At 39.1% G+C, this 15,000-nt stretch overlaps 1 protein-coding gene across 3 annotated transcripts in view; it reads right to left on the bottom strand.

Annotated features, from left to right (window-relative positions):
* Atp9b (ATPase phospholipid transporting 9B (putative)) overlaps positions 1–15,000 on the bottom strand; it is a 207,808-nt gene that overhangs the window by 73,894 nt on the left and 118,914 nt on the right. For all 3 annotated transcript variants that reach the window (XM_029546803.1, XM_021214520.2, XM_021214521.1), the window contains exon 12: positions 6,926–7,086. In XM_029546803.1, the coding sequence (XP_029402663.1) occupies positions 6,926–7,086 (161 nt within the window). The remainder of the gene's footprint in view (positions 1–6,925; positions 7,087–15,000) is intronic.

Consider the following 15,000-nt stretch of genomic DNA (forward strand, 5'->3'; position numbering starts at 1 on the left):
GCAGGGGGAGGGTATAGGGGACTTTTGGGATTGCATTTGAAATGTAAATGAAGAAAATATCTAGAAAAAAATAAAGAGAGGGAAAAAAAGAATCTGGAAAAAAAAAAAGAAAAGAAATTCTAAATCACTGGTTCTCAACCCTTGTGAGAGGGAAGGTCGAATGACCCTTTCGAGGGGATAGCCTAAGACCATAGGAAATTACAATTCATTACCATAGAAAAATTATAGTTATGAAGCAGCAACTAAAACAATTTTATGGTTGGGGTCACCACAACATGAGGAACTGTATTAAAGGTTTACAGCATTAGGAAGGCTGAGAACCACACTGGTCTATATTGATAATGGTATGCTAACTGGGCACCACCACTCAGATAAATACTGGCAATATTAGCAAACACAGCAAAGTCACAGACAAGTACAGAGCCAAGCAACTCCATTCCTAGACTTCAATACCAGATGCTCACACGCGTATTGATCAATGTGTAGAGTAACACTGGAACACCCCAAGGTTTGTCAATGGAATATTGGACAAATGTTCAGTGGTACAGTCATAAATAAGGATAGCAAGGTATAAGGATGGATGAGTTTATGAAGCGATGTTAAACATAAGATGCAAGGTTGTAAAGTGGTAATCAATATGGTTTCAACTGTATAAATCAACAAAGCAAGAAAACACATTATGTTTTCATAAGCAAATATAGATGCAACATTCTTGAGAAAAACAAGAAGTTAACCATGCAAAAAACATTCACCCATGTAGTGTATGCTATATAGCATTCTACTTTATCCCATAAATATACAGCATTACTATAAATTAAAAAGAAAACCAAAATACTCCAAATATAGTAAAAGCAAGTGTTTAATGCTCAAAAGGTTGCTGTAACATATAATACTGATGGTATATAATAATGATGGTATTACCATTATTTTTTAAGCAAGTATTTTAAAGGACTACAAAAACTAAAATAGTGTATGCGGATACATACATACATGAGATAAACATTCTTTGTGGATGTGCATGCATGTACTGGTCACAGATATGAGAAGAGCTAACACATACCACTGAAACAAGTCTGAGGACACTTCAAACCCCAGATGGGAGTGGATGTATCAGAATCTACTACTGTATCAGAGCTACTCAGTGTCCAAGAGTTGCTACTGACTCCAATGTGAGAACTCACCCCTTCTCAGGTACAAGAGTTGTTGGATAAGAAGACAAACCCAACAGCCATAAAACCATTCAGAACTGACAATAACTGGCAGAAACTGCTAAGAACTTACTTTTGGGAAGAGTTCACTGTTAACCCTAGTACAACTCTGCACCAATACAACCTGGCACCTATGATGGCAGCCTTCAGGGTGCAGATGTTGCCATCCAGTCTTCGGTCCACAGGTTCTAGGAATTTCTCTGATGAGCCTCCCACATGCTCTGATGGTGACATAGGCAAAATGGAACAGAAACTATGTCTCCACAATCCATAGACAGCCCTTGCATTTCAGTGCTCTAGGAAAGGCATTGCTTGAAAAACAGGTTCTTAAGGGTGCCTCAGAAGGGATATAATTATCTTTGTCTAACAGCATTTTTGCCTCTCTTGATCAGGTATGCCTTACGCAGAAGCAAGAGTCTCTCTGAGCCAGCACTGAGAACTTTGTTTTGGGTCATCAATTAAAAATGGGCACTCTAAAGCCTCTTAAGAAAGCGGACAAGGGACAGCAAACACATGGCCCTGGGTATGGTGCTGTGTTAGCAATGCAGCGGAAATTTTCCTGTCAGGGGACATGCCAAGGGACATATACTCATTTTAGAATTACAATAAAAGCTATATCACATAATATTTCTCTTTGGATGACAAAAATGTTGTAATTAAATTATGATCTAAAACAACCCCACAAAACAAATAAAAAACCACCGTGTAAATTTTATCAAATTATTTATATTATTATTTTAAAAATTATTTCATTGTACTGAGTAATTTTAATAAAATACTTAACTTTTGTAAACTTGAGAAAAAATTACTTCCTAGATTTGCATATTTTGCAAAATAACATAATTTAAAAGTCCAAAAGCACATTTAAACACTTAAATAAATTGTTACCCTTATTTTATGGAAACTTGTCAATAGGAAAACAAATTTGTTTTCATTAAAGATGATCCACAATTCTCTAAATATGCCTCCTGTACTTCTATGGCTCTTATTCCTTCAGGAAAGTTGGTACAACTCAGGTCCAGGTGTGCAAAGATCGGTAGGGTCGTTGTGTTAAAGTGAGCATGTTCATGGTTAATTTAAAGTAAAGGAAGGCTGCAAAATTGTGTGGTCAGGCTCAGCACACCTAGTTGAACATGCTAAACATACTCACTGAAAAACTAGAGCATAAGAGATTGTAGGCAATGTTATTTTATTAGCAAGTATCTTCAGTGACCATAGAGACTAAAATAGGAGTGTATGCTGATTCATGCATGTATGTATGCACAAAGATATATACACAAAGATAAGCATAAGTGCATATTCATATTTATATGGTTATCTAAACATATGAAAAGGTAAGAGTGTGTGTGTATGTGTGCATTGCATGTACACACACATGTGTATATGTGTTTGTAGGGGGAAAGGGACAACACTGAATGTCTTCCTCCATTACTTTCCATTGTATTTTCTGAGACAACATTTCTCATTGAACTTGGAGCTTGTGACTTTGGAAAAACTGACTGACCAGCAAGCCTGAGGAGTCTTCCTTTCTCTACTGTCCATCACTGGGGTTATAGGTGTGTAGTACTATGCCTAATTCACTTCCTTAACCCACTAGGTCATTTTCCCAGTTCTAAAGACATGAAAGGTTATATATAGTTATATATATTGACATTGTACTTATTTCTTATTAGGTATTTTACATTTTCACTATAAATCCAAGTTACTATTCAAATATGAAACCAACAGAAATCACCTTTAGCTCCAACAATTCTACTAAGGCATAATTTTGTTAAGATAATTTTATTAAATGAATAAAAGAAAAGTGGGGCAAGAACATTTATGTTGTTATTTTCTTAAAGACAGAGACAATGGAGATAGTCTATAAACTCCAGTCCAGATCTCATAGAAGTGCCCCAGATCTAAGGAGAAAGGCTCCTTCAGCCTTTCTCCTACTTTCAAACAGAAGCAGTCTTCAGTGTAACATCACAGAACATTCTGTGCAGACAGGCTTAAAAAAATCAACTAAAGGAAGAACACAAGAAAGAAAATCTTTATAATCCCTTCAAGAAGATGGGGAAATGCCATTCCTTTAGCAGACAAAAGCAGGTTCCATGCATAAGCAAGCATGGAAAAACAGGCCGTGGGTAGTGCAGGGCAGGCAGGCAGTACTTCCCTAGGCTGTCCCTTCCTCTGTCTGCTTTGGTGCCTGTCACCACCCTGGCCACAGCTGTAGTCAACAAATGTCCTGGTATGCTTTCTGATAAACACCATGGCCAAAAGCAACTTGGCTTTTGTTTATTTGGCTTATATGTCCATATCACAATCCACCAAGGAGGGAAGTCAGGGCAATAATTCAAACAGGAACCTGGAGGTAGATACTATAGCCCTGTCCATGGAGAAACACTGCTAACTGGCTCACTTAGCTTGTTTAATCATTCAGTCCATGGTCACCTGCTCAGAGTGGTACCATCCACAAGTGTTTGAGCCCTCACACATTAATCAAGAAAATGCCCAACAGACCTGCCTACAAGCCAATCTGATGAGGACATTTTCTCAATTGGAGTCCTCTTTCCCAGGTGACCCTAGTCTTGGGTCAGGTAACATCAAACTGACCAGCAGTCAGCTAAAATAAAGGGAGAAAGGACATGAAGGTGGCAGGATACTGATTCGTTTGTGCATTTCTAGTGTTCAAATGAGCCTGATGCATTGATTGTGGCCTACATCACCATCTATAGTTGCTTCTTAATTGTTTCAATTATAAATAAAACAAAAAAAGGACATAAGTAATAAAAAAAGTCTTATTTCAAACATAATCCCTAAATGACACTGGCATTGTTCAGAGCCCATCCTTCTGTCTGTCCTGGATAAGCAGGATGTCGTTCTGTCTTTCCTGGATAAGTGGGAGACACCTTAAAGGATAAGTGGGATAAGCTTGTAAGGTGTTGATTATCCCGCTGTGGTCAGGGTGATGACAGGCACCAAAGCAGACAGAGGAAGGTGAGTGAGTGTTGTGGCAGAGGAAGGGAGAGCCCTGCACTACCCACTCACTAACAGAACCTTGCACTACCAGAATGGTATGGAAAAGGTCAAGCCATAGAGGTTACATGCAAGTCTCAAGTATGAGTAAGGATGACAGCCAGATGTGTAGAACAGAAGCCTAAGTACAAGTAAATACCACTGTGTGTGTGTGTGTGTGTAGGCATATAATCATGAGACAGAGGGTGCTACAGTCCAAATATTTTGAGGTCCTTGAATCATTTTAAAGAAAAGCAAAGAAATGTTTGTTTTGTTTTGTTTTTTAATTTTGTGCAGGGTAACTCTTCTACAAGAATAACAGAACAGAATATAAAAAAATACAAGGATAAAAAGGACTTTAAAACATTCAAAGGGTACAAAATATAGACAGAGAACAAATTAAGTAAAAATAAATGCAGCCAAGTGATTTAACTGTAATAAATGTAAAGATCATAAAGGGCTGAAAAACAGAACCACCCAGCCACACACTACTTCTAAAACCTTCTCATTCACACAAAACAGCAATTCTAAGCCGGTAAACATTTAATAACATAGCTTTAAAACACACAAATGCACTATGGGAAATGAATAAAACCATAATTATGATGAGAGATTGTTTGCTTATAGAGTTAGGGAGAGTTCCCTTAAAAGGAAGCAAATAGATGATTTTAAAAACCCAAAAGACGCATCTAGTGACATTTGTACAAAAACTCACTCCACAGAATACATAGAAAACTTTCTAAGCACACATGGAACATTCATGACTGACTACATCATGCAAAAATAAAGTGCAATGAGAATCTGGAGGTAAGTTACAGAAGAAGCCCAAAAATATTTTGTCATTAAACTCAGATAAAAACAAATAGATAGCCTAATATAACTTGAGAGATTATATTTCACAGTGTCTATCAACAAGTCTAGAAGTTGGTATCATTTTTCCATAGGAAAGAGCCTGCAATTCTATTACCAGTCACTGAGAAGTCCTAGCCTCTGCCTGGGACCTGTGCCGCCTAGTTCAGGAGTAGCTAACTGGGCAGTAATGTAAGACTGGCCTAAGCTGGAGTTCCTAAGCAGGTGACACATTCTTCTTTCTACACTGGCTGATGTCCAGTGAGAGTGGGTATTATATACATAAGGTCAGGGAAACAGTGGGAAGGAGGATGATAGGCAGAAGGCAGTGGATGGTGAGAAGACACAGAGGCTAGGATCACTGCAAGCCCATGCATGCATCCTCAGGCTGAAGGTGTATTAGCAAATAGCTTCTTGAAGAATCTGCATATCTGAGTAAACTCTGTCATAACTGTTGAATAAAACAGATACGTGACTTCACAGTTAGACTATTTGGGGACATACATCTGTCCTTGAGCTCACATATGGTATTCAATATGAGCACACATGATATCTGTGACGGTTTGTACATATGTAACTTTCCAAAGCAGTATGTCTAGGAGCCCTTCCTGCCCACTGTGTCACCTGGCTCTGGCACTGGATACAAAAGTGCTTGTTCAAACAGTCTGTATCCCTTTACGGAGTTTGGTGGTGGAGAGTAGTGGCCAGCAAAGAAGACAGGCCTCAGCACAGAGCCACACAGAGTGGCAGCCAACGGCAGGCAGCAAGTGCCTTGGGATGGCTTGGTGGGACCTTCCTCAGGCCTAGGGGGTGTACTTGGGTGATGTCTGAATGACAAAGAACTAACAGTCAGTACCAGTAGTAGACAGCACATCTAGGTGTGAAGGGCTTAACGTGGAAACAGTCTTGAGTTATTCCTGGGGAGGTGAGAGAAGGCAAGCCCAGCCTATGTATGAGGCAAGGCTTCCCACAGACAAAGCTGGAGAACTGGCTGGCTTTGAGGCTGTACCAAAGCTGAGGACTGTGCACATGGTAAGTGTGGTGGGAATAGCAATGACAGCTGCATACAGGAGCCTTGCTGCCTGGATCCTTGTCACCTTAACTGACATTACAAATGACAGTTAGTCTAGATCCAGGCTTCATTCATGAGTCACAGGTTTACTCAGGAAAAATCTCAGTCTTTTATACATGTAAGCATAATGCACACAAACACACTAAGGGTCTCTTTCTAAAGATACCATTTTTGAGGCTGTTTGAGTCTTTAAATAGATACTGAATATTAACTGCTTACACACCAATCTCTAGTTACACTGCTTATCATTTTGAAAAATAGTTCCTTTTGAAGATTGTCTTGGTAAGCATCTCTTCTAATCTGAACGATCTGGCAGATCCTCCTTAAACAGTGGGGACCTTCCTTTTTGTTTGTTTCCTGAGACAGGGTCTTGATATGTACCAGGCTTTAGCTTTTCTGCCTGTGGCTAAGGATTACAGGTGAACACTACTAGCCCTGGCTTTTAAAAGTAGATAATTTCAAATGTCAACAATGCACATAGGCCCTCAAGCACTGGAAATAAGACAGCAACCAGCAATTTGCTAACTTTTTCTTCTGAATTCATATTTGTGTTTGAACGAGAGGCATTTTCCAGCTGTTGAGACAACACTGTTAAAAGCACAAAAAGTGGTATTTTTCTCTAACTCTAGCAAAACTAATTATGTTCCGCTTATAGATAACTTGCTCTATTCATCTGGGTTCCCAGCCCCTTCTTCTGTAGTTTTGGCTGGGTAACCTCTTTCACACTATGATAAAACAATTTCAGCAAAATCATACATTATGAAATGAGATATTTGTGTTCTTCTAATTTTAAACATACCTTATGGGAATGATGTAGGAAAAGAGAAGGAGGAACCGAAAAAGATTACGGTACCACGGGCCTGCAAATCCCTGTAAGGTTACCATAACAACAGAAAGAACAACTAAAGCCAGAAATAGCGCCTTTGTCAGCTGATTGAGTTCGAGGTCCAATAAACCAACCTAAAAAAAAAAACAAAACAAAAAACAAAAAAAAATGTAGCATTAATACATGCTCAAGTTGGCACCCATCTCTAGTGTCCTGATCAGAATACATAAAAATGATGACTTGAGAAGACAAAAGATTTTAATAGTCTTTATAATAATTCAACACAAAACTCTTGATTTTTCTCTTCCCACGCCTCTCCTAGATTTAGGTAGGATTTCTAAAACTGTACTGTAACCTGTACCGAGTTCTCAGGGAGAAGTGATGGTAAAGGGTAGACCAGAGTGACCAACCAACCCCCACAGCTTCATCTGCTGTGTGCTGATAGGAAGATGCCAACAGGACAAGACCAAGAATCACAAAAGCAGGGCTGCATCACAACAACTCTGTGAGCAAAGTGTTCATCTTCTGTAGCATGCAGGTGAGATCATCCCTGCTGTCACTCTCAAGTATCCCTGGATACCCTCCACTCAGATCCGGACTCCCCCACTTATAGGACAGTGTGTGTCAGACATTCTGCAAATTTCTGCAAAAACTTACAAAGAAAGAGATCAACCATGGCGGTCAGTTTAGAATTGGAACTTGCTTAATTTATGCAAGTCCCACACTTCTGATTCCTCCAGTGTGAGCAAATAAATGTAAGGAAAATTACACCAAAGTAAGCAATCATTTCTCCTTGATTTTGGAAACAGGGAGCACTAATACCCAAACAGCCCTTGCCCTAAAAAGTTAAGAGAATCCAACCTGGCTGTTCTGAAATGTGCAACTTCAATTTTGAGCTCTGGCAATTTCTGTGGATTCTCCCACGTCACCCCTGAAGAGCAAAGTGTAGTTCTGTGAGTGGGCAGGAGGGATGCTGCTTGAGGTTAACACAGAGAAGCAGTGACAGGAGAGGGAGAATAGAAGGCAATGAGCAGCCGAGGCTACTGAGCTGAATGAAGCCTGCTCACTTGGACTTGGACTCTACCTCGGAAGGCTGCAGCCCAGGCCGGCCTCAGCTTCTTACTGTACAATAAGGACCTCTCAGCAGCTTCTTGGATGGGCTCTGAGAAGGAAACAACACTGTGTCTGTACACAGTGTCATATGGCACAGCTCTCTAAGTCTAGCAGGGAGGTAGGCAACGCTGTGCACAGTGTCACATGACTCCAAGTCTAGCAGGCACACTGTGTTCACTGTTATGCATTCACTTTGGACCCAGTTACTACTCTTCAGAGAAAATGTGTGACTTTGGGGACTAGCCTCAAAAATATTTTTTAATTATTTATTTAAAAAAAATCAGGATCTTGTTATGTAGCCCTGCTTGACCTAGAACTCCCTACATAGACAGGGTGACCCCTAACTTTGATCCTTCTCCTCTACCTCCAAAATATTAAAAACCAGGAATGAGCCATTGCATCTGGCCCAGCACCAAACTCTACCCATTGAGTAATGGTGGTTAGAGGAGCTAGGTTATTGGGCCCATACACAGTACTGGAATGAGGTCATGGCCACTGGCCATTGGCCACTGGTATACCTGACTCAGGCGGTGTGAACAGCAGACTGAATTCTATCAGGCTAAGCATCTCCTTGCCACCCTGAATCTGGCAGTTTTTTAAAATATAAAGGGAATCAGGGCAAGGGGTTATGGCAGGGAGAGAAGAAAGGAGAGAAAAATGGAGGGGGGATGGAAGGGAGGCAGGGAGAAGAAAATAACTGACAAATGTTAATTAAAAAATAAAACAAAATACTAGCTCTTAAATGTAGTTGAGCCACTCAGAAAATTAGCTTTTTCCCATAGGTCATAATTTAGTTTAAATCTAGTTTTGGTTAAAATTTGTCACAAACTCTTATGAGATCATGAGAAGCCATAAAGAAAGAAAGAAAAACAAGTTTCTCGGAAAGTTCATTAAATTCATTGTAAGGAAAACTAATTAAACAAGTAATTACATGCCTCCTACACCTGTGTGCTAGACTCTAAGGTTATGAAAATGAGTTAATTATGAGAATTCCTTTTTACCTGCAAGAAAGAGTCTACCAAGAAAAACAAATGAATGCTAGTACTACAAGTCTTATGAAAGAGAAATATCCAAACAGTGTTCTTTTCTGTCCAGGTTTGTGTCTGAACTATGTTGGTAAATCCATCATGATCTTTGAAAGCGCTACAGAAACCAGCAGCACTGACTAGTCCCCAGGAGAGCTGGAGACTGCACCCACACCAGTGTCCCAGGCTGCAGAGGGCAGTGAGCAGAGCAGAGCCTAGCTCATCTGCAGCATGCTCTCTCTCACTCAGGGGCTTCCGACCCTGCTATGACTACGCAAGAGGCCTAAACAAGAACTCTCAAACAATAACTACATGTCGGACTCACACAGCATCACCTCACTTTGATGGTGACAAACGGGACAGTCATGGCATGCTGCATAGCACATAGCAGCTCATGTCAACAGTCTCTGTGGAGACTGACAACTCTCAGGTTTAAGCTCCCCCCCCAAGCACATGTGCTCTAGTTCTCAGCAGCAGATGGACTGCCTCAGAGCCCACTAAATCATGGGAGGCTAACCCCAACCCGGCTTAGCCCTTCCCATCTTCAGGTCTTGCACCAGAATAGTAAAGTGACTACTTCCCTGGAGAGAGAGCAGTGTGAAAGGATCAGTATTCAAGAATCCTGACAAGTCCCTGGCCTTGCTTTCCTCCTGAGAATGAGGCAGCTCAGACCTCAGTGGCTGATTTATCAGCTCCATTTAAAAAGCAGCACAAGGAGGACAAATACCATGCGATTTCCGCTACTTCACTACTACGTACTTTATGCTTGAATTATTGAGAAAAATAGGGTTTTAGATTAAAATGAAGAAAAATTAAGCCAGGGAAGTAGAGCATGTTTCAAAGCCCAGATCCTTCTACTGTGACAAAGGCGGTCTAAGTTTCAGGCCTCACTGAGGACCAGATGAAGTCATTATTCATTCAGTCAGGGAAAAAAGACTCAATTACCTCAACCTAAAGATGCTATCAATGAATGCAAAGTGCATATTTTACTCTATTCATCCAAATCCCATTAAAAAGTGAAAGGAATGATTTAATCTGGCCTTCCAGAGTTGGTCTTTTTTTTGTAATAAAATAAAGAATTACTGTCTTGCAAAATGCATAACCACTGTCTCACACTTCTCCCTGCATAAGAGCAGTGAAAGACCAAAAGGTTGCAAAAAACCTACAAGAAACAAATGACACATAGAGGTTGGAAACACTAAAAGTTGCCCATGCACAGGATATGCAGATAATTCACCACATTAATACCATTCTAATTGACCATGACAGATGTAGTTGACTACCGACCAGTGGATTTCAACTGTGAAGCCAAGTGAGTGCTGCCTTCTGGCACTCCCTTCAGGGAGAGGAGAGTTCTGAGGACAGGCTCAGCAGGTCAGATCCACTCTCCACCAGTGGGCAGTTATCCCTATGTTATTTCAGGGTGCCTTTTCTGCCCTTCCTTGACTGGAATGGCAACCCTGACTTTGGTTAATTCCAAGAAAGGGTAGCAGTAAGAAAAGAAGGTTTTAATACTAGTTCGTTTTAAAAACTGAAATATTTCAACCAATAATATTTCTATATTCAATTTTTCTGCAAAACCTTTTAAAGTATTTCATCTAAAAGCTAAGATTAAAACTTAAAAAGTACTGCAAAAAACAAAAACAAAAAACCCCAAAACAACAAAGTCACAGATTCTATAATGTCACCTTCAGCTTTGATGTGTCTTTCAGTATTACAAAAGAATTTCTTAAACACTTGAACAATCCAGAACTTTCTGCTATGATTGTAAAATATTTTTAATCTTAAGATATATTATTAATCATTTGAAGGAATTATGACTGTATGAGAAAAGGTAAATTAAATACTCTAGGAAGTAATCTCCAACATTTACTACTAAGTTCTTATATTAGTAAAGCAAATTTTCTTCCACTTGTCATAATATTTGTTTTATTTGAAACAACTGTGATAACAAAATTAAATACGCTACTGGAAATTTTAATCTCCACGGGAAAATTTGTGCATAATGCCTAAGACAACCACAATGGCTCTGCAAAGGGGCTGTTCTAGGATAATGAACACAATAATTGCCTGTATAATCTAAAATGCTACTAATGGCAACGATCACAAATCCATTTAGCTCCTCTTTAATTTATGTACCAAGTTTTAAATAGCTAATGGTTCTCAGTAAAATAATGGTTTATACCAACAATAAAGGGTAAATACGGTGTTCTCCTGCTTAATCAAGAAAAGATCAGTCAGTTTGTTGTTGTTTTTTTTTTAATGAACACATGGATGAATGAGAATCGGACCTTATCTCTATAGAACAGCACCACTCCCATCCATCTCAAAGTTAAAAGTACCTGCACAAACTAAGTTCCTAAGAAATCAATGTACACACCAAAATACAGCAACGACAGTATGCTACAAAACCTTACGCTCATGAATTTTTTTTTTAAAAGTACATGAAACACAGCTCTGAAGTACAAGTAACAGTTGCTCACATCACCAGTGGATTCCAAACTGGAGCCATCACAGCACTTTCACCAATCCTCTCAGGTCTACATGGACTCATTCCTTACATGCAAGGATTTCAGAATCACAAAAGGTGAAGAAAGCTACAATTTAAATTACCCTGTGTTTTCCTTGTGAATACAGTGCTACCTGATAGAGACAAAAGCCCCTGATAAAATGCCTAATTCACCTGAGACTCCACATACATGAGGATATCTTTAGACAAGACGCATAAAAAGCAAACAGTAACTGTGTTAATATCTTCTTACCAGCTATTTGTGGACCAACTATTGTGTTTTCATTTGGATTTAAAACAACACTGATGTAACACTGCTATGAACCTAACTGGATTCCTATAAAAGGATTATTTCATTTCAATATCTTTGAAAGAATTCAGTCTGTACTACCACATTTAATCCAATATTTTTTTTAAAAAAAAGCAATGTTAAGATCTGTAATTGTATTTAAATAAAGATGTACATTATATCTAATCCCCAAATCTTACATCAATAACTTCCTATCGCAGAGCTTAAATTATTAGCAGAATTTTTTGAAGTTACCACTTCAAACAATGATAAAATGAGGTAGCTTTTTGCCACTTCAAGTTTGTTTACTTATTTATTTTGGGATATAAACTACTAAGTCTTAACTGTTTGCAGCCATGCAGCTGGCCACACGATGACGATATATCTGACCATTACTGTTGCCGCCCCAGTGATCTGCGAAATAAGAAGGGCTTCTTTGGGCCATTATTGTCTATTGGCTCAATAATCTGTGCTTTAGAAGCTCTCTAAGTATGTAACAGTGTGACAATGCCTAATATTATAGTATATTTACCTTAAAATATAAACTCTGTATTTATGTGAGACATTCAGGTCTACAGTGAAACAATAATTCATAACACATGTTCTTATCTACATATAAATTTTGACTATTTTTTCCTTAGAATTTAGGGTTCTTGCTTGGCTTACTAAATTTATTACACAATATGTTCCCCCCCCTTGGTTATTTACATTTTAAAAAGAAGATGGTAGGTGCCTAAAGGAGTCTGACCAGTTAGTAAGGTGTTTATGTATAGCTGTGAGTACCTGAATTCAGTCTCTGGCATGCATGTGAAAGCTGGGTGTGCCAGCACACTTGTGTAATTTCCCAGCTGAGAAGGAAGAGGCAGGAGAAACTGGAACTTGTTGGCCAGCAGAGCAGTAGAATCACTGTGTTCCAGGTTGCAGAGAACTTGTCTCAAAATACAAAGGCGGAGAAATGATTGAGAAACAACTTTCAACATCAACTTTGGTCTTAACATGTATATCCACTGCAAAAAATGCATGTGTGTGTGTATGTATGCGTGTACCAGTACAATTATCATGTACCAGACAAAAGATGGAAGCTCCTTTCAACACTTGGGGAGCTAATCAGGAGACAAAGGCTTTCAAGTGGATCACACACATCTCTTTCTTAATGTAGACCCATGCATACTGTGACATACATGGCTTCATCATAGTGGACAGACAACCTGCTGGTATCTGCAGGCATATTCACTACTGCCTTAAAGAACATTGTGATACCATCTTCTCAAAATGCTGCTGTTCACACAGTGGCTCTGGCCTTTACTATGACATATTCCACTCACCAAGACATTCTTCATAATTTGCAGTAATACCAGAAAATAGCACAGCAGTCAAGCACATGTGTCCATGCATGTGTCAAATCTCAGGTCTGCTTCTGAAATGCTTGTGCTGATTCTATATGTTCAAGAGGGATCACCTTGTCCTGCTGATTGCTGGCTAGCAGCACTTATTGACATTAAAACCTTTATTGAAATACAATCAAAATGTTAAAAGCCAGCAAATAAAATTCAATGGTTTTAACATGTTGCTGTCCTAACATTTTTAAATAATTATAAATTATTTAAAAAATTTCAACTGTGAAGCATCAAAATTGTGCTTAAAACAAAAATAAATGAGGGAAATAGGCAAAAGATCTATCTGGAATTTTTATTTTTACTTCATATATACACAGAACTTTGCAATCTAGCACTGGGTGTGAAGAGGAGCCCATCACTTCCTAACATACCTTACTTAGGATCATATTATACCATTTTAGAAAGTGATGTTCTTTCTAAAATTGGTGATAAGGGGTGACTAAATCCTATTGTTAGTTCTCACTCTCATCCAAGGTCTACATTTTGAATACACTCAGCCCATGATCCTGTTGGTATTTCACTCATCACCTCTTCACACCCGAGTTTTAAGACTAGGGAAACACAAAAACCGAGTGTATGGCATGGCAAGGCTTTGCCAGCAGAGGGTGCTCCAGGTTGGCACAGAATCTTCGTGGAGTCTGCTCTCAGTAAAGTATGGTTTCTCCTCCAAATCAACAGCTCAGTTCATTAACCAGATACATTACTTATTTTTGACAACAGAGTTGACCTAAATATCTTGTTAACATGCAGAATCCAGGACAGAATTAGTAGGCTTTAACATGCCGCAGTACAGGACTGGTAGGTTCCTGAATGAAAATCTACTGTATAAGGAAGAAATGCTATTAAAGATCTGAAGCCTCCGCCCCAGCATACACTCAAAATGCTAGTGATACAGGATGTAAGCCGAGTGTGTGGAATGGCAACTAGAGTTCTCAGAGTGCTCGGAGTACACTGAATGCATTTATCTGATTTTAGTGGTAACAATACAAAAAAACTTTCGGTTTTAAATGGTTTGACCAAATCATCCACCAATTTTCAACAATTACTTCAACAGTTTATACCAACTCACCTCAGTTCTCAGTGCCAGTCACATAACTGGTATCTGAGGCCAGTTATTTGGTTAGCAGTTTAGTTTAACTAAATAGAACTTGCAAACTATACCTAGAGTCTTTTTGAATTATTCAAAGATTTTGCAGTTATGAATTCACCTACTTGGTAAAAATTACTATTTACTCTGGAGTCAATGCTTTGGCAGTCCTTTAAGGATATGTGCACAGTGACAAAACAAAACAAAAAAATACAAACCAAAAACCACCTCCTGATGCTGGTATCTCACTTACCAAGTCAGTGAGGCAGAGCTCTATATTCCCTTCACAGATTCGAGAAGTCAAAGGACAGAGTGTAACCCTCTTTTAAAATACTTATCGGGGTGAGTAATTGTGATGAACAGCATCATGCATTTCTATTACTACTTTTTAACTTTAAAATGTGTCATATATAACATACAAATGAGTGTCTACATGTCCTTGAGAAGATACCCAGCTTTACCCGACTGAGATGGCTCTGTCCTGGGACACTATAGGTGCCCTGTTCACTGATAAGGTTTTCATGGTCACATGAAGCCATCCCTGGGAATCAGTGCCTTCTTTGGTTTGCTTGGCTCCTACAAGATCCTCCTCCTCCTGCTCCTCCTCCTCCTCCTCCTCTTCTTCTTT

The sequence above is a fragment of the Mus pahari genome, chromosome 15 (assembly GCF_900095145.1).
Source record: "Mus pahari chromosome 15, PAHARI_EIJ_v1.1, whole genome shotgun sequence".
NCBI classification, from domain to species: domain Eukaryota; kingdom Metazoa; phylum Chordata; class Mammalia; order Rodentia; family Muridae; genus Mus; species Mus pahari.